The following is a 26,007-nucleotide window of genomic DNA, read 5'->3' as shown; positions in this document are numbered from 1 at the left end:
AGCTCTCGCAGAAGCATGGGACCCAGGACAGCTTCCTTTGGTGACTTTGACCAGGCCACTGTCATCACAGCCCAAAGGGACAGCTCCTCTTGTGTGATGTGTGGACCAATGCATGTTCCCTGCAAAGGGGGTTTTCCTCTAGACCAAAGTGTTGGCCAAGTGCAGTTCACAGTTCATACACTCTTCAAGGACAGGGGCACCACATGTGAGTCCTATAGTTTAGGGGACAAAAGGTGACAGAAGGTGACCTCAGCTCAGGTTTCCATGCACCTGAGCCCATCCTCCTCTCCTGCACCATGCACCAGCTGCTGCGCCCTTTCTCTGTTCCTGGGTGTCCTTCTCTGTTCTGCCCGATTCCTTCCTTTCCCATGATGCTCTGCTCCTTCCTAACTCTTGTTTCTCCTCTGCCTTTTCTCTCTTCTACACCTCCCTCTCCTGTGTAACATGAAAAGTTATATATTGAATTGGCCGGGGAAGTTTTTCATTCTATTTTTTTCCTAAATGAGAAGAAAAAAGGTAGGTTGAACATTTAGTTCTCTAAGAAGAAAACGAAATGGTTTTGCCTTGTCTTATTGTAGTCTGCCTCCCTTTCTAGTGATACTCAGCAGAACAAAACCCATTGTAGATGTTTCTTAATTTTAAAAAATTGGTAGAAAAAAATTGAATAGAAAAATCTGATAGAAAAGTAACAGCAGTGACTGTTACAAGAATATATAAGTAAGGGTTATAGGAATATCTAGGGTCTAATTCTTTAGCTTGAAGAATAAAGTCAAATGAATTAAAGTTTGGTTGGCAGAAGAAAACAGGAAAAGCTATTTTACTTACAATAATCACCACTTTAAAATATGTGCCCATTTTATGTGTGCCTGTGCATGTGTGTGCTCATGTACATGCATGTTTTGTGTGTGTGTGCGCGCGCGTGCGTGTGTGCATGTGTGTGCTCATGTACATGCATGCTTTTTGTGTGTGTGTGTGCACACGCGCACATGTGTGCATGTGTACATGTGTGTGTAGACCAGGGGACAACCTTACCATCTTGCCTCGGGTACTGTTCACCTTATTTCTGGAGACTGGTCTCTTACTGGCCTGAAGCTTGCCAATAAGGCTGGCCAGTAGGCTCCAGGCATCCTCCTTGTCTCCACTCCCCTGGGGCTGGGATTCACAAGTGTGTAACACCACACCTAGCCTGTACTACAGCACCTAGCCTGGACTACCACACCTAGCCTGGACTACCACACCTAGCCTGTACTACAACACCTAGCCTGTATTACAACACCTAGCCTATATCACCACACCTATCCTTTTCTGGGGTCGAATTCTGGTCTTCATATTTGCAAGAAAAACACATTACCAAATGGGGGTCTTCCCAGATCTATGACTATTTTTTAATGAATCATTAATATTTAAAGTGTAGATACTTTCAATAAATTATATACAGATAAAATTAAAAGCATATCCACTTTAGCAATCTAGGAAATGCTGGGTGTTCCTTTGGTAAGGGTAAAGTCAGGGAATTATGAGGGTGGGAGTGATACTTTGTTTAATTAGGTCTAGAATAAATATTCACAGTAGATAAAATCTTGTCTCCAAATGAGAAGTCGTCACACCGTGTTAAGTCTGGCATGGCTCGCACACAAGTGTCCAGGGAGTGGGGCAGCAGAAGCTGGAGAGGAGTCAGGCTTCACCTTCCTAAACTCAGGCACTCATGTGGGTACGCCATCAGCAAAAGTGACGGGCGAGATCCCATCCCACCAGCACGGGCAGAAGTGTGTTTGCCAAGGGATGGTGTCCGTCATCTCCATGGACCTGGGATGTCAGAGCACGTTTAAAGTTGCAGGCATGGCGATGTCTTAATTAGTGTGATTCTGTCTGGGGCCACCATTTCTCTTCCCTCACAGCAGGGGGTGTACTGCTCACTTCTAGTCTAGAGAGGCTCCGAGTAAGCCTTGGGTTGATTTGACCTTTGAGTCAGTTAAAATCCTTGTCTATAAGGAGATGTGGCTGACACCAACGTCAGAGAGGTGTTTTTAAAAGGGCACTTTCAGGAAAGTTCAGAACTCTTTTTTATATCATATTTCCAGAGTATGTTCTTCATTAAAGAGAGTGAAGGAGGCGACACACACACACACACACACACACACACACACACACACACACACGCACGCACGCACGCACGCACGCACACACGCACGCACACATATACACCTAGACACACACTTTTGGTTCTCAATATCTGAGGCATTTTGTTCTAGAACCTTCTAAGTACCCCCAACATTTTTGGATGCTCAAGCCTCATATATAAAATAGCCCTGTATATATGTACACTACAAGTGCAATCCTGTGTATTTGAAAAAATTGTACTTTTACTGTGTGTGTGTGTGTGTGTGTGTTCGTGCCCTATGAGTTCACTGCTTGTTTCATCCAGCAGAGGGCGACAGAGCCCCTGGAGCTGTAGTTACTTGTGGTTGTGAGCAGTCACAGTAGTCTTAACTGTGGAACTGCCTCCAGTCTCCCTTCTGTGTATTTTAAATCCTTCTAGACTACTTACAAGACTGAGTACAGTGTAAACTGTTGCTTTTCCCTATTGTTTGGAGGATAACGATGAGGAGAAAAATCTGTACATGCTCAGCACAGATGGAATTTTGTTTTCTCAAATGTTTTCAGTCTGAAGGTGGTTGAATCCACAGTGTGGATCCCAGGACTGAGCCTGCGTGTGTGGAGTGTGTGTCCAAGCGGGGAGTGTGCAAACACTGACATCCATGCCTTTTACTTCACATTTCCCTCACAAGCTTCTCACATTGAGTGTGGAAGACCAGTGGAGTGACAGGACCTCCATCAGGACAGCCCTGAGAGGGGCACTAGTGCCACCTGCCAGCTGCCTGGGTTTTAACAGCGAAAGGAGACTTTTATTTTTAAAAGTCTGTATTCTGAATTTAAGATCTCTAAATCAGGAAGTAAAAATAATCAGGCTTGTCCAGCACACTGTGATTGATCATGCCTACAGAAAAAGTAGGTTTTTAAAAAAAATCTTAATTATTGTGAGCACTTATGTTATTTAAAGTTACAAATGTGGAAGAGTGGCGTGGACAAGTTAGTGTGTTCAGAGGAGCCCCAGGCTGGAAAGGAGACAGGAGCTGGGGGGACTGAGGAGGTGCTACACCGACTGGGTTTGTGGAGGTGTGTGTGTGGGGGGGGGGTTATTCTGGTGCACTGCCAGGTCAGAGCCACTGGGTGGCGCTCTCAATGAAGGAAGTGTCGAATCCCATTCAGAATACAGACCGCATTTCAGACCCTGGCTGCTCTGAGTAAACAGTTAGCCCCAGATCACAGGTGCATCCCTTACAAAGTGGCGCTTGCTAGTGTTGCTCCTGGATCCCATGGAATCTGCAGGGGTAGCTGGTGGAAATCTGCTGAGTTTGGCAATGTTCTTTATCTTATTGTTTCTTATTTGTGTGTGTGTGTTGTGTCTGTTACTGTGATCTTAGCTTTGTTGTTATATAAAGAGAGTCCACACAAAAAACATAGCTCTCACCTCAAAGGGAGTAAGAGATGGCTTATTCTGGAGACAGATGTGAATGACACATGCACCCAGGGTACTCCCAATGCCACGTTCCAACGTGGTTAACGGTTTTGTGATCTTTATAGTTACAGAACTAAAGGAAGGCATAAATCAAGGCACTTCTCAAGTACATCGTTAGGAGCATTGGGCAGGCAGGGGACTTGCTGCTATGGGTCTCAGGCATGGTCTGATGACACCCTTAGCTGTGTGGCTGTTGAAAGTTAGTTAATATATCACAGAAGGTTTCACACAGTAGTCATAAGGCTATTAGGTCAGACACAGCTGGGCAATTAATAATAGCCTAAGATAATTTGGTTCTGGATCTGCAACATTCTACTCACCACAATCAGCAAGCTCTCATCAGTCACCAGCCTTGCAGGACCTTAGCACAGGTGTGGCTTTTTCTGAGCACTTCAGGTCTCTGGAACAAAATCAACAAAGTCACAACTCAGTCACCCCAGGCCACTCGGGCCTCATTTTTGAAAACTACGTATTGAATTAGTTACCGTGAGATGCTGAATTCCCACTTCAGTGGAGAAGTGTATTTTTATCTGTCAACACCTGGTCCCCATTTGAGCTCACCTAGGGGCAACCTGTAGGTGCAGCCTCTGCCAGGGATGTTTTTCCTCTTTCCCTTGAAGTCCCAAAGCTTGTCTAAGACACAGCTCCACCTTTCCCAAGGCTGGGACTACTTGGTGATATCTCCTGCCAGTTTTTTTTGGTCCTATTTTGGTGATAACAGCTTTGGAGAACCTGTCAGTGTGGGCGTATTTATCAGCCCCAAACATCCAGCTGTCACTATCTCTTAAAAACCTTTTGTATAAGTAATATATTTTCCCTACCTCAGTGGAATATCTTTTTGTTTGTTAGTTTTGTTTTTGAGACAGAGTTTCTCTGTGTAACTCAGGCTGTCCTGGAACTTGAGACATGCCTGCCTCTGCCTCCTGAGTGCTGGCGTTAAAGGTGTGTGCTACCACTGGCTGACATGAACATCACTTTTAAGAGCAGTGATGAAAGTAACAGTGGTTGTCCCAGCTTTTGCTGTCACAACTTGGCTTTCACTGTGCAGAGTGGTAAGGTCTTGCTCTGTGTGATAAGGCCGAGCGTGTGCTGCTTAGCTGTGTTCCAGGGTGACTACTAAGCATCCTTTCATTTTATCTCTCAGTCTTTTTTAGGTCTGCGTATACATGTGTGCTTGCATGTGTACAAGCACATGTGTGCATGTGGAGGCCCAAGGTTGATGGCAGGTGTCTTTCTGGCTCACCCCCTTCACTGTTTTTACTAAAGCAGGGTCTGCCACTGACCCTGGGGCTCATTGATACAGCTAGTCTAGCAAGCCAGCTTGCCCCCCCCCAGCTCCTGTCTCCACTTCCCAGTCATTAGGATTACAGGCAGCCACCACATCCACCTTACTTTTTATGGGGAGGCTGGAGATCCCAACTTGGGTCCTTACACTTGTGCAGCTAGCCCTTTATCCACCGAGCCATCTCCCTACCCTGCAACATAGCTATTTGGTTACAGTGAGAAGACAGAAATGATGTTCCCTTTTCTGCTTCTCCACGTGGCTGGGTACTAGGATCACGGGGGGGGGGGCTTAGAAAAACCCCCAAAGCTGGCAACTGCTGGTGGGAGCAGGCTGAGTATTGGTGTCTTTTGAGAGAGAGAGAGAGAGAGAGAGAGAGAGAGAGAGAGAGAGAGAGAGAGAGAGAGTGTGTGAGTACACGTACACGCTTTCCTTGTGGAGTTTCATGTTAGACTGTCTGGCCAGCCTCCTTTAGAAGCTCCTGTACCCAAGGTAGAAAGCTGGCTGTGAACCTAGAGAAAGGCACTGTCATAGAAGAAGAGCCCAGGGAATAGCAACCAGGGACAAGATCAGGGAAATTAAAAAGTGGGCCGTCTCTTCCTGCTAGCCCTAGGCTCTGGGCCCTGGAAGAGCTTTGTGGCAGCATGATAACATGCAGTAGTGGCTGGTGGCCTCCTCCCATGTAGGAATGCCCCATGGGTGACCGGAATCCATCCAGATTCACAGGTGTGTCCAATATTTTGACTTGGCAGCACAGCATTGTCATCTACAAAGTGCATGTTCAAGAACCGGAATTAGCAAATTTATGGTTTTGTCTTGAGCCACATTTGTAGATTCATGAGGCCTGTGATTGTGGGTGGATCCGCCTGGAAGGCTTTGCCAGTGGACAACCAAATGCAGTGGCTCTCTTAGCAGGGCCTGCCTTTCACATGAAAGCCAAAGCAGGGCATGTTTGCAATGCCCATGAAGAGCCTTGGAAGTCCCACCTCGACCACCGCAGATCTTTTGTAGAGTGACAGTGCCACGGCCTGAGGGAGGCAAGTCCCCTCCCTCTCCCGGGAGGGCAGCTAGAGCATAACTTGTCTGAGATTGAAGTGTTGAGCTCCTGGCTTGTTGATCAGTTGGCAGAGCATTTTCCCTTCTGCCCTTATAAATTTTCTGAACTGACCCCCCCTCCCCCGCCACAGCAGGCCCTGAGTCCATACACAACTCATGCACTCAGAGATCTTTATGGACATAGTATGTGTAGTGACCCAGAAGATACCCATAAACTTGAACTTGTGGGCTCAGATTTTTATATACTGAAATATATATATATACATATATATATTATTCATTGGAACAACACAGAAAATATCTAACAAATCCCAGTTGCTACTAATATTACTGCTCTCAGTAAATGGTTTCTTGTGATGCAGATGCGCAGTACAGGTAAGTGATCAGAGTATCTGGTTTATGGCTTCTCCCATGCTCAGGGCTGCCCTTCTCTCTTGGCATGCCTTTCTTCTTTTCAATGCTGTGTGCCACTCTCTAGTTTAGCCATCAAACTACTTCTTTGTTTTCTTTAAAGGGCGGGGGTAGGGCCTCATGTTGACCACGATAGCCTCAAAATCACTATGTAGTCGAGGATGACCTTAACCTTCAAATCCCCCTGCCTTCAGCCCCCAAGGACTACAAGTGTGCGTCACTATGCCCAGTTTATGTACTGCTGGGATTGAACCCACAGTCCTATGCATGCTAGGCAAGCACTCTGCCAGCTGAGCTATGTCCCTCATCAGGTTCTTGAGTAGAACGGTTAAAATTTCTCTGTCTCAAAGATCTTGCATTTTATGTGGTCCAGCTATCTGCTGGCACACAATTCATTTAGAAACTGTTGCGTGATGTGCTGAAATGTGCAACACAAATGTGTGCTTTGGGGAATTGCCCTGTGTCCCCGATCCCCCCATAGCTGGTAATTAGGTTCATGGGGGTCAGGGAAGGAGCCATGGCCCTGAACCCCCAACCCTAACCACTCAATTGAACTGTCCCCAGATCATGTCGCACGAGCTCTTCTCCACATTTAGTCTCCGGCTCTTTGGAAGATGATAAGATGTAGCCTGCTCTGGGTAGAAGCAGAGGTGAACGCGTCTTACTGGGTGTGATTAGAAGAATACTTGTATACTCTTCGGGGACAAGGTGGTGTTTATCTGTGCTGAGCCCGGAGCAAGCAGGAAAGATATGCTATTCAAAGGAAACCTTGGCCCTGTGGGGCCCTCATTTGTGAAAACACTCTCAGACAGTAGCCTCAACACATACAACCACAAACAACAGCTCAAAGAGACTTCAGAGATACACGGGCTGTTTCTTTTTAGAAACTTGTGTTCCTAGACATCAAAACAAGAACTGCATTGAAAAAGACGGTTGAAGGTAACTCAGAAAGTGTCAGGTGGGACTGCCACAGAAGATCCCACTAAGGAGAAGGGAAGAGAGGCGAAGTGTGTCAGCGCTCTGGGAAGGAGGCGCACCTCACTGGATCACACTCCTGAAAATGTAGAGTGGACTAATGTCCTGGTGGTTTGGTCATATTTGTTATGTGGTGGCCCTCATATTTGGAGGTGATCCTCTGGATGTCCCTTCTGAATTACTGTCTACAGTCATTGTAAGTTAATGTCTCTCTTTTCTTGTTTAAAGGAAGTTCAGTTTGCTTCTATCCTTCTGGGTATCTTGCTTGGATAGACATGGTCCAACCAACTTCAGGACAAGCGGGAATATGCCCAGTGAAAAGAGAAATATGTCTAGCTAAGATGTATGGGGGTGAGATGAACGAAGCATGCTTTGTTCATGGTCCATCTTCATAGAGGCCTTTGTTGATAGTGTGCTATTATTTCATCAGAATGTAGCAAGGGTTGATGGGAGATAGTGGGTGGTCTGGTGGCAGTTTTAGTTAAGGGTGGCGTTAGCCTACGTAAGCCAGTAGACTGTGGTGATGGAGTGGGTGTCCCTCTGTCCTTGGCATTTCTATGAGCTTTTTTTTTAAAAAGGAAACTGTTGGCTGGGGGTTCCTGCTGTTTTGTCAGAGTTTGCCCTTGTTTCATATCCATGCTCTTGTCAATCCCAGCTTAGGGTGGCATAGAAGGGAAGGAAGCAGACGAGACAATTCCACACCTGAGAAGAGCTCTCAGTGACATGAACCTGGGTGGGATCCCATTTAAAGCCGGACCCCACATTCTCTGTAGGGGTTTGTGGAAAGCTGGAGTCAGAGTCGAAAGTCATTCATTCTGCATGACCCTAGGTGGTCACTTACCTGTGTTATTCCTAGGGGCTCAGCCTCTGGCATTTCTTCTGGAACAATTCATTACCTAGTCTCAGGAGGGGAAATCACAGCATCTAAGGGAGTGGCCTTGAACTTCAGAGGAGTTGCATGGGGTGAATCCTCTTCCTGTGTGGTGTGGTGTGCTTTTGTCTGTCTGAAGTTTCTCCTCTCTTGGGCTATGGTCAGTCCCTGGAAGCCAGAGATGTCTTGTTCTGTGGAGAAGATGGTGAGGCACCCAGAGTGTGAACACCACTCTCCTCATGTATCCTGAATGCTGCTCCCTCCTCCTCTCCTGACCCTGGCTGTAGACTAATTGGTGATCTTTGATCTGGGTTCTTTGCTTCAACTTACAATCCTATGTCTTAGTTCTGTCTTCCTACCTAGATTGGCACGGTGTCACGTTGACTTAAATTGCTACCAAACCTGACTCGTGTTCAAATTCTTGGTCACCCTTACTTCCCCCGGCTCTTATTTGGACCCTTTGCCTGGACTCCTAAGGCTGTGTCTTGTCTCTTAGCCACTCTTCACTCCACCCAAAGGAGGTTCTGCTCAACTTGGGGCAGAATTTATTTGTAGCCAACGAAAATGTTGTCGTTTCAAATTCTAGTGGTTAACATAGTGTTAACACAGTTGGGTCAGCCTTTCTTCCCTGTGTATTCTAGAAAAATAGTAATCACAAGAGCATAGGCAGGTCATGGTGCATTTAGTGCCTCATCTTTGTCAGCCTGGAGAACGCTCACTGTGGACTGGGAGTGATATGGTGCCCTCAGCTGGCTGGCCAGGCTTCTTCTTTGTGAACTAATGCTCATGTCCTTCATTGAGTTTTTAAATCAACTCCTTTATCTTCCTACCTGATAACCTGTGTTGCTGGCATGAATCATTTACTGAAAAATACTTGTGATGTTCTCATCTGCCAGTTGGTGGTATTTGTTTGTGGCATCTCTTACACAAATACTGAGTTTTTCTGGAGTTACAGTTATCAATTTTTTCTACTGTGTTGTATGTCTTGTTTGTCATTGTCTGTAATCGTATTAAAGTTTTGTTTGTCATCTTTATCTTTTATTGAAACCCATGTGTGAGTCTCTTCCCCTCTCCTTCATCTGGTTTTGTCCACGGCACTTACCCTGCATGTGGGGTGCTTTGCCTTCGCTTGTCTGTTCCGCTTGTGTTTTGTCTCTCTCCCTTCTATAGAATGGAAGCTCGGCGAGGGCAGGGCCTTTGGCCTGTTTCATTCATGACTGTATTCCTAATATCTAGAATGGTCACTGGTATCCAGTAGGTGCTCAATAAATGTTATTTTTTGACAAATAAAGACTAAGCCATCTGGAATTTATTTTTGTGTCTCTGGTGTGACCAGGGCTCACTCTGTCTCTTTCTGCCTCATGAGAAGCTTGTTTTTCCAGTATCATTATCCACTGATTTTATTTTTCATGCCACCTTTGTCAAGCTGGAGCTCTTTCCCCCTGTGCTCTTGTCTTTGAATATTCTGGTCCTGCCCCTCTGCCAGAGTCTGTAGGAAAGCCCAATCTCGAGACTTAGGCTTTGGGCGTGGGGAAGGAGGAGAGCCAGGTGCAACTTACCCATAGCTCTCTGTGCAGAGATCATCAGCAAGCATATGAAGTACCTTATATAAAGCAGGTGCAAACATGGATGTGGGCTCCTGCTCTCGGGGGACTCTCTGAAAGACCTGTAAACTCGTCAGTGGGTGAGGGAGACTGTGCTGAGTAACATACCCAGTTCTAAGCCATGGTCCTTTGAAAATATCCCCGAAGTTTAGCTGTTGTGAATATGATATCGTGAAAGGACCATTTCTGGGAACACAGAAGCTGGACAGCTTATCCTATATTCTGATGAAATGAAATCTGGCCTTGCCCCTACCTCTGCTTCTGACTAGGCTTTGTATTCACAAATTCACCAATTCCTTATCCTTTCCAAGATTCGGATTGCTTTTCACTAAAATGAGACCAGTCGTGACAGTACCCGTCCCGGGTGGTGGTGTGGACTGACTGACAGCATGCATGCCAATGCTGGATTACCACAGTGCCTCCAATTGTGAACTAGTTCTCCTGTGCGTGGACAGTCTGCAGGGAGGAGACAGTGTCTGATAGCATCTTGCAGGATGGGTTGGATTTTTCTAGGTAGGAATTGAATGGGTGGAAGAAGTCATGCCAGATAAGATATAAAGTAAATAAAACCAAAAATATGAAGACCATAAAGAATGGGGTGAGTCCAGGCACGGGTCTTGTTTGACTGGATTAGATGAGGGAGTGGTAAATGGAGAGGCAGGAAAACATGGGTTGAGACCCATTGTGGTGGGTGTTGGGCACTAAGCCAAGAACAAGGTTATTATCAATCAAGATTTCTCAGTGGCTCCTCCTGTTTGATTGACCCTGAGCCTCAGAGTGGTATCTAGGATGTCGGGCTAATAGCAGGGACGCAGGAAGAGAGAGGGCTGGGAGGAGAGCTTGCTGGTGTGGGCAGGGTTCATAGTCACAATACCTGAACTTTAGGACCATATTTTAGCATCAGTTTTGTGCCTGCTGTGAAGAGATGGGCATTGCCTTGCTCTGAGTCAGCCTTCTTCCCAGATACTCCCTCCCATCAGCATCTTGGGTTTTCCCTCTGATGTTGCATCCATCCAGGACAGTTCAGGGACAGACGAGCAAGCTATTGCTTTCTCCATTCCACTTGCCTCCCTGGGGGGCTGGAAGGGGAGGTTTAAAGAGGCGGGGCCCCTTCTGGGTGTGGTGGCACATACCGTGGCCTGCAATCCCAGAATTTAGTAGATGGGGGCAGGAGGATCTGAAGTTCAAGGTCATCGTCAGCTAGCCTGGGCTAATGAGACCCTGTTCCAGAAAATAAGATGGGTGGGGACTACTACTGGAGAGACGGCTCAGTTGGCAAAGTGCTTGCATGAAGGAATGGGGGCCCAAGTTCAGATCCCCAGCACTAACAAAAAGCTGGGTGTGGCAGTACCAGGCAGACCTAGGAAGGTCCCTTGAACTTGCAAGTCAGTCAGTCTAACGCAATTGGTAAGATCCAGGTTCAGTGAAGAAGACATGCACCAACATACATACAAACATACATATACCATGGATAGTAGACACATACAAACATACATTCTCTCTCTCTCTCTCTCTCTCTCTCTCTCTCTTCTCTCTCTCTCTCTCGCTCTCTCTCTCTCTCACTCACACTCACACACACACACACACACACACACACACAACATTGGGCAACCCCAATAGGTTCTCTGTAGAGCAAACCTACAACACCATTTTTTTTTCCAGCCCACCATTTTTCCCAGGCCACTGTCATGATGATAAAGTATGGTCCTCAGGAGGATGGTAGCACATGAATCCCAGAACAGCAGGATGTGGATAAAAAGATCCTGGGTCTCAGCATTAGAGAGGCTGCAACTGAGATCTCAGCTCTTGCCAGCATCTTGAACCTTGGTTCCTTGCTGGGGGTGATCATCACTTAGTTTGTGAGCATCACCAACTAAGCTACTCAAAGCCTGATACCCAGTACATGTGTTTCTTCCTTCCCAGTGGTTGCATCAGCCAATGTATTCATTCTTCCCTGACATCTAAGTCATTCTTAGGTACCCAAGAGGATCCGTATGCTTTTCTATTCAGAGAAGTTGAGTTCCCATCAATCTAAGGTAGAAATCAAACCAAATAAGATTATCTTAGCTCAGAAGCCCATTTCAACTGAGCCTTTTGACTAGCATAGTTCTATTGTTATATATTACTTCAAACTTAATAGAAAAAATTGATTAAAATATGCACCCTGTTCGTATCCAGCCTGGCTGAATGCCACAAGACACATTAATTGAAAGTGGATTTCCACTACCTACCATGAAGATGAAAAATGTGCCTTTCTCCTCTGGGCCTCCATTGATTTTTCATTTTCTCCACTCAGAGCTTCATTTAGCAATTTTCAGTTTCATTTGGTTGGGGCCTTGATTCATCCCCTCCCATGAGGTAATGCACCCTCTTCTTCATCCTTGTGAAGCCATTTTTCCAGGTTGTGTTAGTTCAGGACACAGTCTGATCTTGTCAAATTGCTCTGTTCATTATTATATTGAAAAGGAGGCTGAGGTGTATTAATTTTTTGCATTTTATGATGCATTTCTTTTATCAAAGAAAGTGAAGCTTAAATTTGTAACTAAAAGAGGTAGAGATGTATCTTAGTGGCACAATGACTTAGTACCCATAAGACCCAGGATTCAATCCTTAGCGTTGCAAATAAAGCAAGTCAAACCAAGCTTGAAAATATGACAATGCCACAAAACTTCTAAACTAGAATCATAGGGAGTTGTGCCAAACCAAACCCTTCAGAAGAAGGATGCAAATCCTGTTCATACCATGGTATGGTGTGGGGGTTCAAACATGGTCCCTGCTTTGCTGAGGGTATAGGTAATCCCTATGCAATCATGGAGCAGGAGATTGGGTTGAAGACGGGGAAGGCCCTCTAAGAACAAGAGGACGTAAAAGGAAGAGGTGGAAGTTTGAATGAATTCTAGAGGGTTCTTCCTGTCCTGTTCCATCCTTGTTCTGTAAGATCCCTGACTCAATGGATCCCTCGTGGTTTTGAAAACAGTATTGGTTCAGGGAAGGGGAGATAATTGGAAAGATGGCTCAGTGATGAACACTTGCTGCTCTTGCATAGAAGCAGGGCTCCCTTCCCAGCACTTACAGCTACCTACAACTCCAGGCCCAAGGGATCCTACACCGTCTTATGGGCTCGAAGGGTACCTGCATGCATGCAGTGCACATAAAACTCATGCACAAACATACACATAAAAATACATTATGGAAACAGTACTGAGGATCTTAGCTGGTTCCTTATGGAAATTTTAAATTTCCAAATACTGTGACCACACATACTTCCCATGAGAAGGCTGTTACTTTATTTTGACCTGAAATTCTATTTCTCAGTATTCAGAAACGTGGAACAGCATTTACACATCTTTCACAAATGTTTCAAAGAGAGAGTGATCAAAGTTTAAGGTAGATGGCCCTGGTGGTGTGGTGGTGGGGTCCTCGGGAAGTGAGCAATAACACAGCAGTGTGTTGGTGATGACAGTGTGGCTTCTTCATTAACTTTAATGCAGTCACAGCCCTTCAGTCCTGATCTTGAATACATGTGGCCTTGTAGCACAAGAACAAGGATGGAACAGGACAGGAAGAGCCTTCTAGAATTCATTCAAACTTCCACCTCTCTCTCGCTTCCTTTTGTCCTTAGAGGGCCCTCCCTGTTTTCAACCCAATCTCCTGCTCCATGATCTGGCAGTCGTTACCTATAGCCTCAGAAAAATGAAAACAAAATACACAATAAAACAGATTCTAAAGGAAATAGGCCGAAATGGCACAAATTTAGCCTAGCTTCTTTCTATTACAAGAGCTTAAATGGTTGAATCAATGTACCTATTGGTATTTTTTGTTTTGTCTTGTTTTTAGCTCTAAGAATGCAGCCATTCATGAGCACTGTGTGGAACTGTTTCAGTCCATTCATGAATCAGGCAACACCATGCCAAAGTGTTTCAGTCCAGGACTTCACAAGGGGCACAAGGGAGAAACTTTCACAAGATGCCGTCTGAAGCAAGACAAAGGAAATTGAGGGCTGGGGATGTAGTTTGGTTCTTAGACTGTCTGCCTAGTGGACATGAAACTCTGGGTTTAACCCCCAGAATAAACCAGGCATGGAGATATACTCTGTAAGTGGAGGCAGGGATCAAGTTCAAGGCCATTCTCAGGTACTTGCGAGGTCAAGGCCAGCCTGGGATCCATGAGACCTTGAACTAAATTTAAAAATAGTGTGTATGTATGTATCTAAATTAGAAAGTGCCTAGTTAGAAGTTAGTTGTCAGCTTCTGATCTCTGAGGTCCCAAGCTAGAGTTTTATTGGTGGATTCCAGTCCAGTACTTGCTTCTGATTGGTAATGTCCCTCATTTTAGGCTAGTTCTTGGCTTCTGATTAAATTTGAGTTTCAATTTCTTAAGCCACTTGTTGACCAGCAACTCCCCAAGAGGTCCTATTTGCTTAGATCAGAATCCTAGACATTGATCCCTAATTATTTTAACACTTTCACAGTTTTCAGCCTCTCATTTATAAAATTTTTACCCAAACCTAACTTTCTGTCTTCATTATGGCTGGTTTGTCTATGTCTCAGGGTAAGACTTCTAATTGTGATAAAGGGGTTGTTTCTTTGTTTATAATGGGACTTTATACTGTAGGCTAGGCTGGACTGGAATTCACTATGTGGCCTCTGCTGACCTGGAATATGTGACAATGCCCCTGCTTTGACCTTCTGAGTGCTGGAATTACAAGTGTGAGCCCCTGTACTCACCCTTGACTCTGGTTGCTGTTTGAGGAGGACTCAAGTAGTTCAGAATAGCTTCAGACATTCTATATAGCTGAAGATGACCTTGGACTTCATATCCTCCTGCTGGTCAATACCTGAGTATAGAGATTACAGGTATGCACCACCACCTCAGCTTTATGAGGTACTGGTGATAGAAACCAGAGCTTCATGTATGCTAGGAAAACACTCTACCAAGTAAGCCACATCCCCACTCCTGATCATCAATTGGGTTTTTGGTTTGGTTTGGTTTGGTTTGGTAGAGGGCAGTTTGAGACAGAGCTTTACTATGTAGCACTGATTGTCCTGGAACTCACACTGTAGACCATGCTGGCCTCTAACTCAGAGATCCACCTACCTGTGCCTCCTGAGTGCTGGGATTAAAGGTGTGTGCCACCACCACCCGGATTGACTACCAGTTTTTAACATGGTTTTCAGTACAGATTTGTGGAGGGAAGAAAGCTGACTGTACACGTGGTTCTGGGATGTATCTAGCTGGTAGGAATCTTGCATGTACTTTGCTTCAGTGTGTCCTCCTTTATGAGGCATTGTCCACATGTATTATCATTTCTCAGCTGGGATAAGAAAATAATTTTCTTAACAACCTGTGTCAGTCATATCTGATATAAAATGCTTGTCTGTGACTATATTTCTTCACTAATTTCTCTTCGCAGCTCCAAAGTTCCATATTGAATTATGTTTCCTGAGCCTTCTACACCTGGTCACATAAACCCAGCTATAGAGGGTATCATTCTTCATCCTCTAACATAAATTGGCCTGTATCTTACATGTTTCTATTAGAAAGAAAAGCCCAGGGAGTTGCAAATCTCACAGCTTCATACTGAGTGGAACCTGTCCTAAATTATGTGTAGGAGGTGGTGTGTGTGTGTGTGTGTGTGTGTGTGTGTGTGTGTGTGTGTGTGTAGGTGTAGGTGGATGGGTGGGTGGGTGGTGTATTGGTGCATATATCAGGGTGCATACTTGTGGAGGCTGGAGTATAACCTCTAGTGTTAGCATCATTCTTCAAGAGCCATCCCCATCCATCCACCCATCCATCCACCCATCCACCCATCCATCCATCCATCCATCCATCCATCCATCCATCCATCTATTGAGACAGGGTCTCTCACTAGCCTTGAGCTTGTTGATTAGGCTAGGCTTGCTGGTCACTAAATCCTGGGAATCTGCTAGTTCCTGGTCCCAGCACAGGGCTCACAGGGCTCACCACTATGCCTGCCTTTTTAAATGCATGCTCTGAGGACCCAGCTCAGCCTTGTAACCACTTGACTGATTGGGCTGACATAGTATTCAGCTACATAGTCTTCCCAACACTTCCTAAATTTTTGTATTGTGTCTTCTTGGCCTGGTTGGTAACTCTTTTTGAGGCAAATTGGGAGGAATACTTTTACTACAGTAATGTTTCCAAAACAGCTCATAAAAACAAACAAACAAACACCAGATTGTGAGCCCCCTGCCTCCTCGGGCAATGACAGTGTGTGGCCATGATTTAGGGTGACTGCTCAGCTCAAACTACAGATGCAAGTATCTCAACTGTTGCTACAGAGGAGAAAAGCAGTGGTCAGTTATAACAAGCTACAACTGCTATTTCCCTTCTCTTAAAAAAAATCTTAAAGCTTATGCATATGTGTGCCTGCTTATCTGTATGTGCACCACTGTATGCAGAACCCACAGCCACCAGAAGAGGGTGTTGGATCACCTGGAGCTGGAATTCCAGGCAGTTGTGAGCCACCCAGTGTGGGTGTTGGAAACTGAGTCCTGATTCTCTGCTATAGCAATAAGTGCTCTTAGTCACATAGTCCTCTCCCTACCCTTCCCTTTCCTTTTAAACACTTGGCATCTTGCAAGATCTCATTAGTGTAGTCATGTGTTCAGTGTGGTGCAGAGCCATGCTGATGGAGACAGAGTTAGAAGGCCTCCTTTAACCTCAGTTTAAAGATTCCAGGTAAGATTATATGCAGGGGGCCTAGAACTGTACCTCAGTGTGATATTTAAATTCAGCTAGTATAACATGATTAGGTCTTGTAGAAGTCACATATGAAGTCTGAAAAGTGAGTTCTCTGACTTCCCACTTTTAACATCCTGACTTCAGCCTAATATTCTGGATCATTTACTACCACCTGGTGATAGCTAGACCTAAATGCGGATTTTCTGAAGAATAATTGAACTTCCTGAGGGTCAAGTTACAAACTGGAATGCCTGAAGAAGTCACAGAAGGCCTGGGTGGTGGAGCAGGCCTATGATCTTAGCACGCGGTGGGGGAGGAGAATCAGAAGTTCAAGGTCTTTAGCATCAGAGTGAGTTCCTAGCCAGCCTTGGCTGTGTAAGACCCTGTTTCAAAACATAAATAGTTACAGAAAGGAGGGGATGAGGTGTAGCGAAGTTGGTAGAGTGCTTACCCAGCATACAGCCCTAGGTTTGATCCCTAGCACTGTGTAAACCCAGTTTGGCTGCACAGGAGGAATGCTCATTTAACAGTATCACCGTTGAGTCAGGAACATTTGCTAAAATCCCCGAGGCCTCCCCAGCATTCCTTCCTCCTCACAACCAAATGCCTCCTCACAGTGACACAGCCTCTCTCTCCTTTCTCAAAAAGAAAGCCCAGAGCACTGTCTGTCATGCCTCCTGATGCCTTTGCAGGGGACTGACTCATAGCCATTGCTTGATATCTGTGTCAGGTTCTAGAATCCTCCATGGAAACCAAAACAATCTAAGAATTTCTAGGTCTTTCAGGAAATTCAGTATTTGGGCAGAGTCTGTACAGATCTCTTTCTTAAGCATCTCTAGATTGTTTGTAGGACCCAATAAAATACCATAACTGTGTGAATTGTTTTTATGCTATATTATATAAGGAGTACTAGCAAGAGAACAATCTGTACACATTTAACCCAGACACTTAAAAACTATTTCTGGCCTATAGCTTGACTCTGAGAATGCAGAAACCACAGATAGGGAAAACTGCTGTCATTTTAAAACTGGAAATGATGCATAATAGCCAGCAGGATGGCCTGTGGCTTCCCATGAGATCTTCATGTCCCAAGGTTCTGCTACTGTCTGAGGCCTGGTTTTAGTGTTCAAAGAAAACCATATTTCTTGTTTCCTTGACTTCCAAGTCATTCAAGAGTCTTTCAGAGGCAGAAGGCTAGGGTGTTTGAAATCACTTTTCATGTTATTGATAGAATTTTTCACCTTACCATCTTAGGCCTCATTTTGGCTGACACTTAAAGACTTACCTCATTTAGGGCTGGGAGCATAGCTCAGTGGTAGAGTGCTTTCTTAGCATGTACAAGGCTCTGTGTTCAATACCCAGTACCATCAAAAGGGAAAAACAAGACAAAACAGAACCCTGAAAGTTAATTTTAAAAATCTTAAGGGCTGGGGAGATGACCCAGTTGGTAAAGTCCTTGCCCTGAAAACATGAGGACATGAGTTTGAATTTCTACCACCCACAAAAAAAGCTGGTCATGGTGGACTGTGCCTGTAGTTCCAGCAATGATGAGATGGGGTGGAGACAGGAAGCATTCCTGGGCAGCCCATCTATTGCAAGTCAGGGAGAGACCATGTCTCAAAACACAGGGTGGAAAGTAACAGAGGAAGTATCAGCCTCAGGCCTACACACACATACACACACACACACACACACACACACACACACACACACACACACACACACACACGAACATACATAGACACACACATTTGTATAGCGACACACACAATCTCAATGCTGTAGGAAGGAAAGGCAAAAGAGCATTACAAGGATGGTTTTTGTAAGCCATTTTTATACAAAATGGAGAAAATGACAGTTTTTTTTCCTTTCAGCCTACAATCCTACACCAACATCAGAACTATTTCTCTTCCCTAATCCCTTTGATGGCTTTTCTTTTCACTTGGGTAAACTTTTGTTTTTCTGTCCCTCGAGGCTTTTTATAAACACTTGCCCACTTTGCAATGTGTTTGTTTCCAGTGTTTGTGTAATATACTCCATCATGCTGGTGTCTCGTAATTTATGGCCAGTTCCTTTAGTGCGAGGCATTAAGGTTATTTCCATTTTCTCTCTATTATAAATAATGGAAGCAAGAACATCTTTCTACATTGCAGCCTTTTTCCTGTGTTTGAGTTATATCCTTGGGACAAATTCCCAGGAGTGGGATTAGTGGGTCAAAGGGTCTGAGCAGCTTTATGGCTCTTAATATTTATTGCTGAATTGCCTGAAGGGTCATTCTAATTTACAGTGCCACCTGCAACATACGAGTGTCTGTCCCTCTCAGGCTCACCAGCGTTGCCTTCCAGAGGCACTACTTAGGGCCAGATTTCAGAGGTATTAAGGCAACTTGTTACTCTCTTTAATTTTTTAGTTATTAAAAACCTTATGTATGTTTAAATGGTTCTATTTTATATGGCTAGCTTTTCTTTCCATAGGGTTATATATCTTGATATCACATGAAAATTGTCTTATAGTAAAAATGTCACATGCAGGCAGGGAATGTAGGTCAGTTGACAGAATGATCACCTGGTATGTAGGAGGTCCTAGGTTTGATCCCCAGCACAGCATAAAACTAAGTGTGATGTTGCAGCCTGTAATCTTAGCAGTAGGGTCAAGGGTTTGAGGCTGTAAGCTACACAGAGAGTTTGAACCCAGCCTGGGTTAGAGACTCCGTCTCAAAATGAATAAATAAGTGCCCAGTTCACCCAGCACAAAGAGAATATCAGTGAAGCCCAATAGGCTCATTCCAGGTTTAACAAATGACCCATTCAGCCACATTGGTTTTCTTCACTCCTCTTTTCTCCTTTCCCATGTTCCATGCTAAAGCAAATCCTAGCTCATGTGTGAAGTCTCCTGCACATGCACAGTGCCTGTCTAAAACGTACACTGTTCTAAGATAATCACAATGTTGTCATCACACCTAACACAATGACAATCCTTAGTATCAGTTAGTACTGGGCATAATACGATTTTTCAGACTATCTTTCCTGCTGCTTTGTTCCAGCCACAACACACATTCTCACATTTCTAAAGTTGGTGCTGGAAAGATGGCTCAGCAGTTAGGAGCACTGGCTGTTCTTGCAGAGGACCCAGGCTTGATTCTCAGCAGTCCACCTCTTGTTAACTCCAGTCCCAGGGATCTGACGCCCTCTTCTGGCTTCTTTGGAGAGTCCACAAATGTGATGCGCATACATACATTTCAGGCAAAGCACCCATACACCATTAAATTAGTTAATTTAAAGTTTCTCATATCAGTATGTAAGAGATCCTTATTTTTGAAGGTTTCCTAGACCTTCACTGGCAGGGTATAGTGCAGGTTGTTCATCTAGTCACTTACTGATGGAATTGGTTTTGTGGTTTCTAAAACCAAAAGTCATACGTTCAAGTCATTTATAATTTGTCCAATGTATGTTTGGGATATATGCATAGAAATTGTATTTCTGGATCAAACAATCCACATGCATATGCTTTCCCAGGTGTCACTTGGTTCTGTTCCATGGGAATTCTATCACTTTGCACTGAGGAATTTTTATAAATGGATGTCCTGATGCCCAAATACACAAGCTTGCTGGAAATGTAGCATGCCAGTGATTGAGTCTGCATACTGATCTCACTTTTGTTCAAGACATGACCTGGCACAGAGTACCCTGGTTCTTGCCTTTGGAGGCCCTCTGCTCTGTCCCAGGAAACAAGATACCTGAGTGAAAAGCCAAGAGGACTCCAGGGTGTGTACAAGATGTTACAGGTGTAACATGTGTAACAGTTACAGGTGTAACAGGTGACAGTGCAACTCAGGTCTGCTTGTTGGAGCTGCTCCTGCCTACTGTAACCTTCATGAGTCCTTAACCCTCTGAATTCCATGAGTAATTTTAGTGATCCTTCCCCCCCCAAACAAACATTTGATACCTGGTTGGTCAGATACAAATGTATTAAGAGAGGTAACCAAATGTTTAAAATGTAGGTGCTTCATTAATCCAAGCTAGATGCCATCTTTGTTGACTTGTTTGTGTCTGTCCTGAAGCACTCCCTGAACTGCAAGGGGATCTTATCCAAATAGCACAGTGGTGTGGAGGGGTTGGCTATACAAACCTAACAGGATATCCCTGGGTCTCAGAACCCCCTGTTGTCAGAGAGTCTCAGGTCAGCTGTGATCCAGGAAGCAGAATCCACAAAAAAGGGCTACGACGTAGCTCAGTGGGTAGAATGCTTACCTGATGTGCACAAAGCCCCAAGTTGTACCCCCAGCACCCCATAAAACAGATGTGGTGGTACACACATGAAATCCTAGCTCCCAGGAGGTAGAGGCAAGAAGATCAGAGGCTCAAGGTCCTGTCTAGCTATACAGCAATTGGAGACCAGTCTAGCTATATAGCAAAATGAGACCCACCCTGCCTCAAAAAGAAAAAAAATTAAGTCAAAAAGCAATCTGCACACAGGTTCTATGCAAACAAGCAAAAGCATTTCTGCCCACTGATTACCTTGCTATTGTACAGTTCAGCATTTTCATCTAACGATCTTCCTCTTGTCTCTTTCTAGATTGAATCATTAAAGAAAAAAGTGCAACAGAAGCAGCTCCTAATATTGCAGCTTTTAGAAAAAATCTCTTTCCTGGAAGGAGAGGTAAGAGGCTACGGCTCTTTCAAGTTGGTGTCTTCCCTGCCATTAAATTTTATGTTGCTGATCCTGCTGTGGACACTTAATTAAAAATATGGCTATTTCCTGGCCTTGTAAAATTGATTGAAGGTTAACTGCCAGCTCTGCAAAGGAGCTCTGACAGCTCTTTTTTCTCTACCCTCTCCCTCTCCATGCTCCAGCCTGCTACTCGTGGCTGCGCTTTCAAATAGTGTGTTGTGTCTTCTTCAAGAATTCTCCCAGCAAGTCTGATACGCTGGCAGTATGAGTGTATGGGGCTTTATAATCTGTGAATGACCTACACATACATCCCTCACATGGTTTTCTTGGCAAACTCTTAAAACATCCAGAGGAGCATTGTGATTTCTCTATGAAATGGAAAATCAGGCAGAAAAGGAAATGGCATCACCCAGCCTAAAAAAACCCAGTCTCCCTGTTGGAGAACAGACTCCCAACCCAACCCGTTTTACCTGCAACTTAGAGTTGCTTCATAGTCTTGCCTCTGGTCTTCTGAAAGGCGTTTTAAGGGATTCTGTGGCAGTTCCAGGGAAAAAATTCTGAGCTGGAAGAACCTTAGGACACTGGGTATTAATAGAAGGAGCTGAAATCCATCTTCCCTGTAGGCTCCAAGTTTATTAAGAACTTGGCATTGAGCCTTTGTCTTCTTTGGCTCCATGAAGAACTGGTTTGCCAAGCACCCATCCTCGTCACTGTCCCTCTCCATAGCCTTTCCCCCATAAGACAGCCCAGGAAACAACAGTGAAGCCAGGAGAAAAGTAAGATGGCATTTGTTGAGTGCCTACTGTGTGCTGGGCATTGCTTTTCCTATGTTCTGTATAACATAGGCACAAAGAGTAGAACCAAATATATCCTGCCGGGGCACTCAACTGCTTATTGACAGGGTGATCAGGAAGGTCTCTTATCTCTACAAAGAAATCATGACTATACCTGTGTGGGACAGTGTGTGGCAGCCCTGTGAGAGCACATAGGAAATGTTTGGCACAGTCTGGAAAGATGGATCGGCCATTAAAGGTTAGGTTCACAACCCAGACTGTAAGGAAATGCCTGGCATAGTGAGTGAGTGTTCTACTCTTAGATTATTGAAAGTGCTGCTCTCTGAATAAATTAGATATCCCATGTTTTAAGACAAGGGACTAAATTTTAAGAAAATACTTCCACACTTACAGTAGAGATTGCGAGTCTGAATCTAGAGCCTACCTCCTCGCTGCACGCTTGCAGGCATGATGGTGAGCCAGGCCATCATTTACTTTGGTGGAGGGACTGTCTACGGCTTCCATAAACCAGGAGCCTCCATGGTCTCTAGAGACCTGGTATCAGACTGAAGACCCATAAGTCTCAGTGTCTTAAAGCTGAGTAAGTGGATATTTTTTTATTCCCACACATGCTGTCTCCTCCTTGGTCAATGGACCCAGCACCAGATTTTTTTTTAAAAGATAGTATCTCAAGTAGCCCAGGCTGGCCTCAAACCCTATATGTCGCCAAGGGTGACCTTGAACACATGCTTTTCTGACTCCACTTTCTAATTGCAGGGTTACAGGTGTGTGCTGCCCCCACCCCGTTCTGCAGCCATAGCCCTGGGTGTACTGGGGGTGGAAGTGCAGTGCACATTTTCCCTAGTACAGTCAAGAGTCCCTAGCAGAGGTCTATGGGAGGGGCTTGCAAACGTATGCTTTGCTGAATGTTCAGACGACTCCAGCTCAGCTCATGGTTTGGGCTTTTGTGATGTGGATATGAGGTAGCGTTGGAAGGTGATTCCAGGAGGCCCCAGTATGGAATGGGGGAGATGCAGTTGGGAAAGAAAGCTGACCTCTGTGGGCAGCCGAGGCACATGGCACTTGGGGTCTCTGGGACATGGAAGGGAACTAGCTTGAGTTATCTCCAGCAGACTGAGCACTCACTGATGCCACCAGACAGTGGCTAGGGTCTGCTTCTGGGGTTGTGGCCATTTGACCACCTAGGCAGGGTCACTTTTCCTGTGGTGATCACAGGAAAGCCCAGGTGAAGACTGAGGAGGTGATGTGTGTCGGGAGGCCGTGAGCATCAGAGGGTGCAGGAGGGCCCTGCAGTGTCAACTACACCTATCGCAGAACAAGACTGGGAATCCAGTCTTCCTTAAGCATTTGAACACTGACTGTAAAGATCATTAACCTTCCTTTAATTATCTAAATTCAGGGCAAACATGGCCAGTTCTCTTGACCACCTTCCATATTGACTTCCAATATTGCTGACAAAATAAGTCACATGAAAAAGTTTCAGTGCAGTTGGACTGAAGTATTCTAAAATATTAACTATCACAAATTTAACTTATTATATCCTTAAATTTTTTTAACCTTCCTAAGGCTACTACTTTTTTATTTCAGTATTGTGTATGTATGTATGTATAGACTAGAAGACAACAACCTTGGATATCATTCCTTGGGAGAACTGTCTGCCTCTTTTGAGACAGAATTTCCCACTAGCATGGAATGTACCAGTAAGTTAGGATGACTGGTCAGTGAGCCCAGCGATTCTCCTGTCTCCAGTTCTCCAGAGCTGGGATTACAGGCATATTTCATGACACCCAGCTTCCTCCCTCTCCCCACCTCTCTCTCCCTCCTGACCTGTTCCTTACACCAATGATCTTGTTTCCTTAAAGCATTATAAGGAGAAAGCTCACTTTCGAGCAGGAGGACCTGATTCAGTCCCCAGAACCCATGTACCAGGCAGGGAGTGGTGACCCTGAGACAGATGACTCCTAGGACTTTCTGTCCAGCCAGCCTACGTTACTTAGTGAGCTCCAGGCCCTTGAGAGACTGTGTCTGAAAACCACAAGGTTGATAGTTCCTGGAAAATGATAGCTGAAGTTGATCTCTCACTTCCACAGGAACACACATGCAGCTGTACATATATAAACACACATAAAATTGAGATTTATTTTGTGATTTTTTTTGGTCACTCAATGGCATTGTTCTCAAGCTTGAATCTTGCAGATGACAGTTGGGTTGCAATCTTTAAAAGTGTATGCGTCTGGTGGGAGACTAGATTCTGACCCATGCACATTTCATCATTGTTTGTAAATGAGCATGAACAGATCCCTCCACTCATGGCTTCGGCTTAGTGACTCCATCTTTAAAAAGGGCAAGAGGAGGGAGAGAGGACTCACGTCACCTCTGAGATTGCTTTTATTTTTGACGTCAGAAAGCTTGCTGTCCCGCCCCCACCCCCTGCAAACCACATCAAGACATTAGACAAACAGTCCAGGGGAACATTCAGTGCCTGGTCCTGGGCTCATGGGTGGTGGTTTACAATCTTCTTTCCCTTTCAAATAGAAACTATCAATTACTCCTTGTTTTTTTTTTTCACTCTTAACTGTTGTTTAAAATTATTAGGTTTTACGTGCACACATACATCAAAAATACACACCAGATTCTCAAAAGCTCCTTTTGGCCTGGCTTTATTCTTTTTTTTTTCCTCCCAAACAACTTTTTGTTTACTTACCTTCTGGAGAAAAGATAATCTATTTCCTATTTCTGATATTTTAAAAAAATGTTCTGGGCTGGAGAGATGACTCAGTATTTCAGAGAACTTGCTGTACTTGCAGAGGACTGGAGTTTAGTTCCCAGCACCCACATCAGATGATTCATAGGTACCAATAACTCCAGCTCCAGGGGACCTGATGCCCTCTTCTGGGGATCCACATGCACATGTAGACATACACAATGCTCACAAATAAAAATTTAAACTTTTCAAATGCTCTGAGTCAGCAATAATGCTCAATGGGTAAAAGTACATCTCTTGGACCCATATTGTAGAAGGAAAGAACTGATTCTGTAAGTTGCCCTCTGACATCCACAGGTACACACACACACACACACACACACAGAGAGAGAGAGAGAGAGAGAGAGAGAGAGAGAGAGAGAGAGAGAGGTAATAAAAACACTTTTAAGAATAATTCTCAAAATAAAGAGGCTATAGTTAAGAACAGCTGACCCAGGTTCAATTCCCTGAACCTACATGGTGGCTACAACAGTCTCTAACTCCAATTCCAGGGCATCCGGCCCCTTCTTCTGTCCTCCTTGGGCACCAGGCACACACTCCATGAATGCACAGATTCAGGCAAACACTAATACATATAAAAGAGAATAAATCTTAAAAAAGAATGTCCTAAAGTAAAATTAGAGGGCTGGTCTTCAGTGAGTGGCTAAGCCTTGTGGACTGGATTCTGTTTTTCCTTGCTGAAAATCGTGAACTTACAGTGACAATGAAGAGTCACAGGACATGAATCCAAAGTCTGGCTTGTGTCCATCCTGTCCTTAACATGCACAGTGCAGGCACATGCCTCTCTGAGTCTGGGGAACACTACTAGGGCTCTCCTAAGTTTCCTGGGTGGCGTTGTGGCTGCATTACCTGGCACATGGCTCCCCACATGCATTTTTTGGGCGTGTTCTCATCTAGGTTTCTGAGTCAGTTACTGGCTTCCCTGAGTCTGAGGGGAGCTTGGAGAGAGAGGAAGGTGACTGCTGCCCATGTGTGAGTGCATGCGTGCGTGCGTACACCTAGAGCGGCCATGCTAGTTCTTTCCTCCCAGAAGGCGTGTAAACCTCCGTGCCCACACAGAGGTTCTCATTACACATATAAACACAAGGTGGTGGTGTTTGAAAGCAGGAAAACCAGCACATTGCCCGTCAGTCCTAGAAGCTTCTACAGAGCTCAGTCATTTCACTTCAACTGCCTCTCACTTCTTTGTATTATTCTTTCCAACTTAGTACAGCGATGTTATAAACGGGCATGCAATTCATACACGATAAGCTACGTAGCTGTATAAATGCTTCCTAGTTTAAAAAGTCAACAA

The 26,007-nt window shown here is 44.7% G+C and overlaps 1 protein-coding gene and 1 long non-coding RNA gene across 5 annotated transcripts in view; one reads left to right on the top strand and one right to left on the bottom strand.

Annotated features, from left to right (window-relative positions):
- LOC101829808 (myocardial zonula adherens protein) overlaps positions 1 to 26,007 on the top strand; it is an 88,321-nt gene that overhangs the window by 48,045 nt on the left and 14,269 nt on the right. For 2 of the 3 annotated variants that reach the window (XM_040740315.1, XM_005075460.4), the window contains exon 11: positions 21,060 to 21,143. In XM_040740315.1, coding sequence (XP_040596249.1) covers positions 21,060 to 21,143 — 84 coding nt within the window. Of the gene's footprint in view, positions 1 to 6,893; positions 9,467 to 21,059; positions 21,144 to 26,007 lie in introns of those variants that run through there. The other variant, XM_013117456.3, reaches the window with a different exon arrangement.
- On the bottom strand, positions 6 to 17,185 carry LOC121137648. Of its 2 annotated transcripts, none has more exons than XR_005874938.1 (5): positions 17,100 to 17,185; positions 14,507 to 14,616; positions 8,146 to 8,366; positions 3,901 to 3,980; positions 6 to 212 (listed from the first exon to the last, which is right to left on the bottom strand). It is a non-coding gene; the product is annotated as an uncharacterized LOC121137648 (long non-coding RNA). The 2 variants fall into 2 exon arrangements; XR_005874939.1 differs by lacking the exon at positions 6 to 212 and adding an exon at positions 1,457 to 1,806.

Source organism: Mesocricetus auratus, unplaced genomic scaffold (genome assembly GCF_017639785.1).
Source record: "Mesocricetus auratus isolate SY011 unplaced genomic scaffold, BCM_Maur_2.0 Super-Scaffold_100691, whole genome shotgun sequence".
Taxonomy (NCBI): Eukaryota; Metazoa; Chordata; class Mammalia; order Rodentia; family Cricetidae; genus Mesocricetus; species Mesocricetus auratus.
This window is presented reverse-complemented; position numbering and strand designations above follow the sequence as displayed.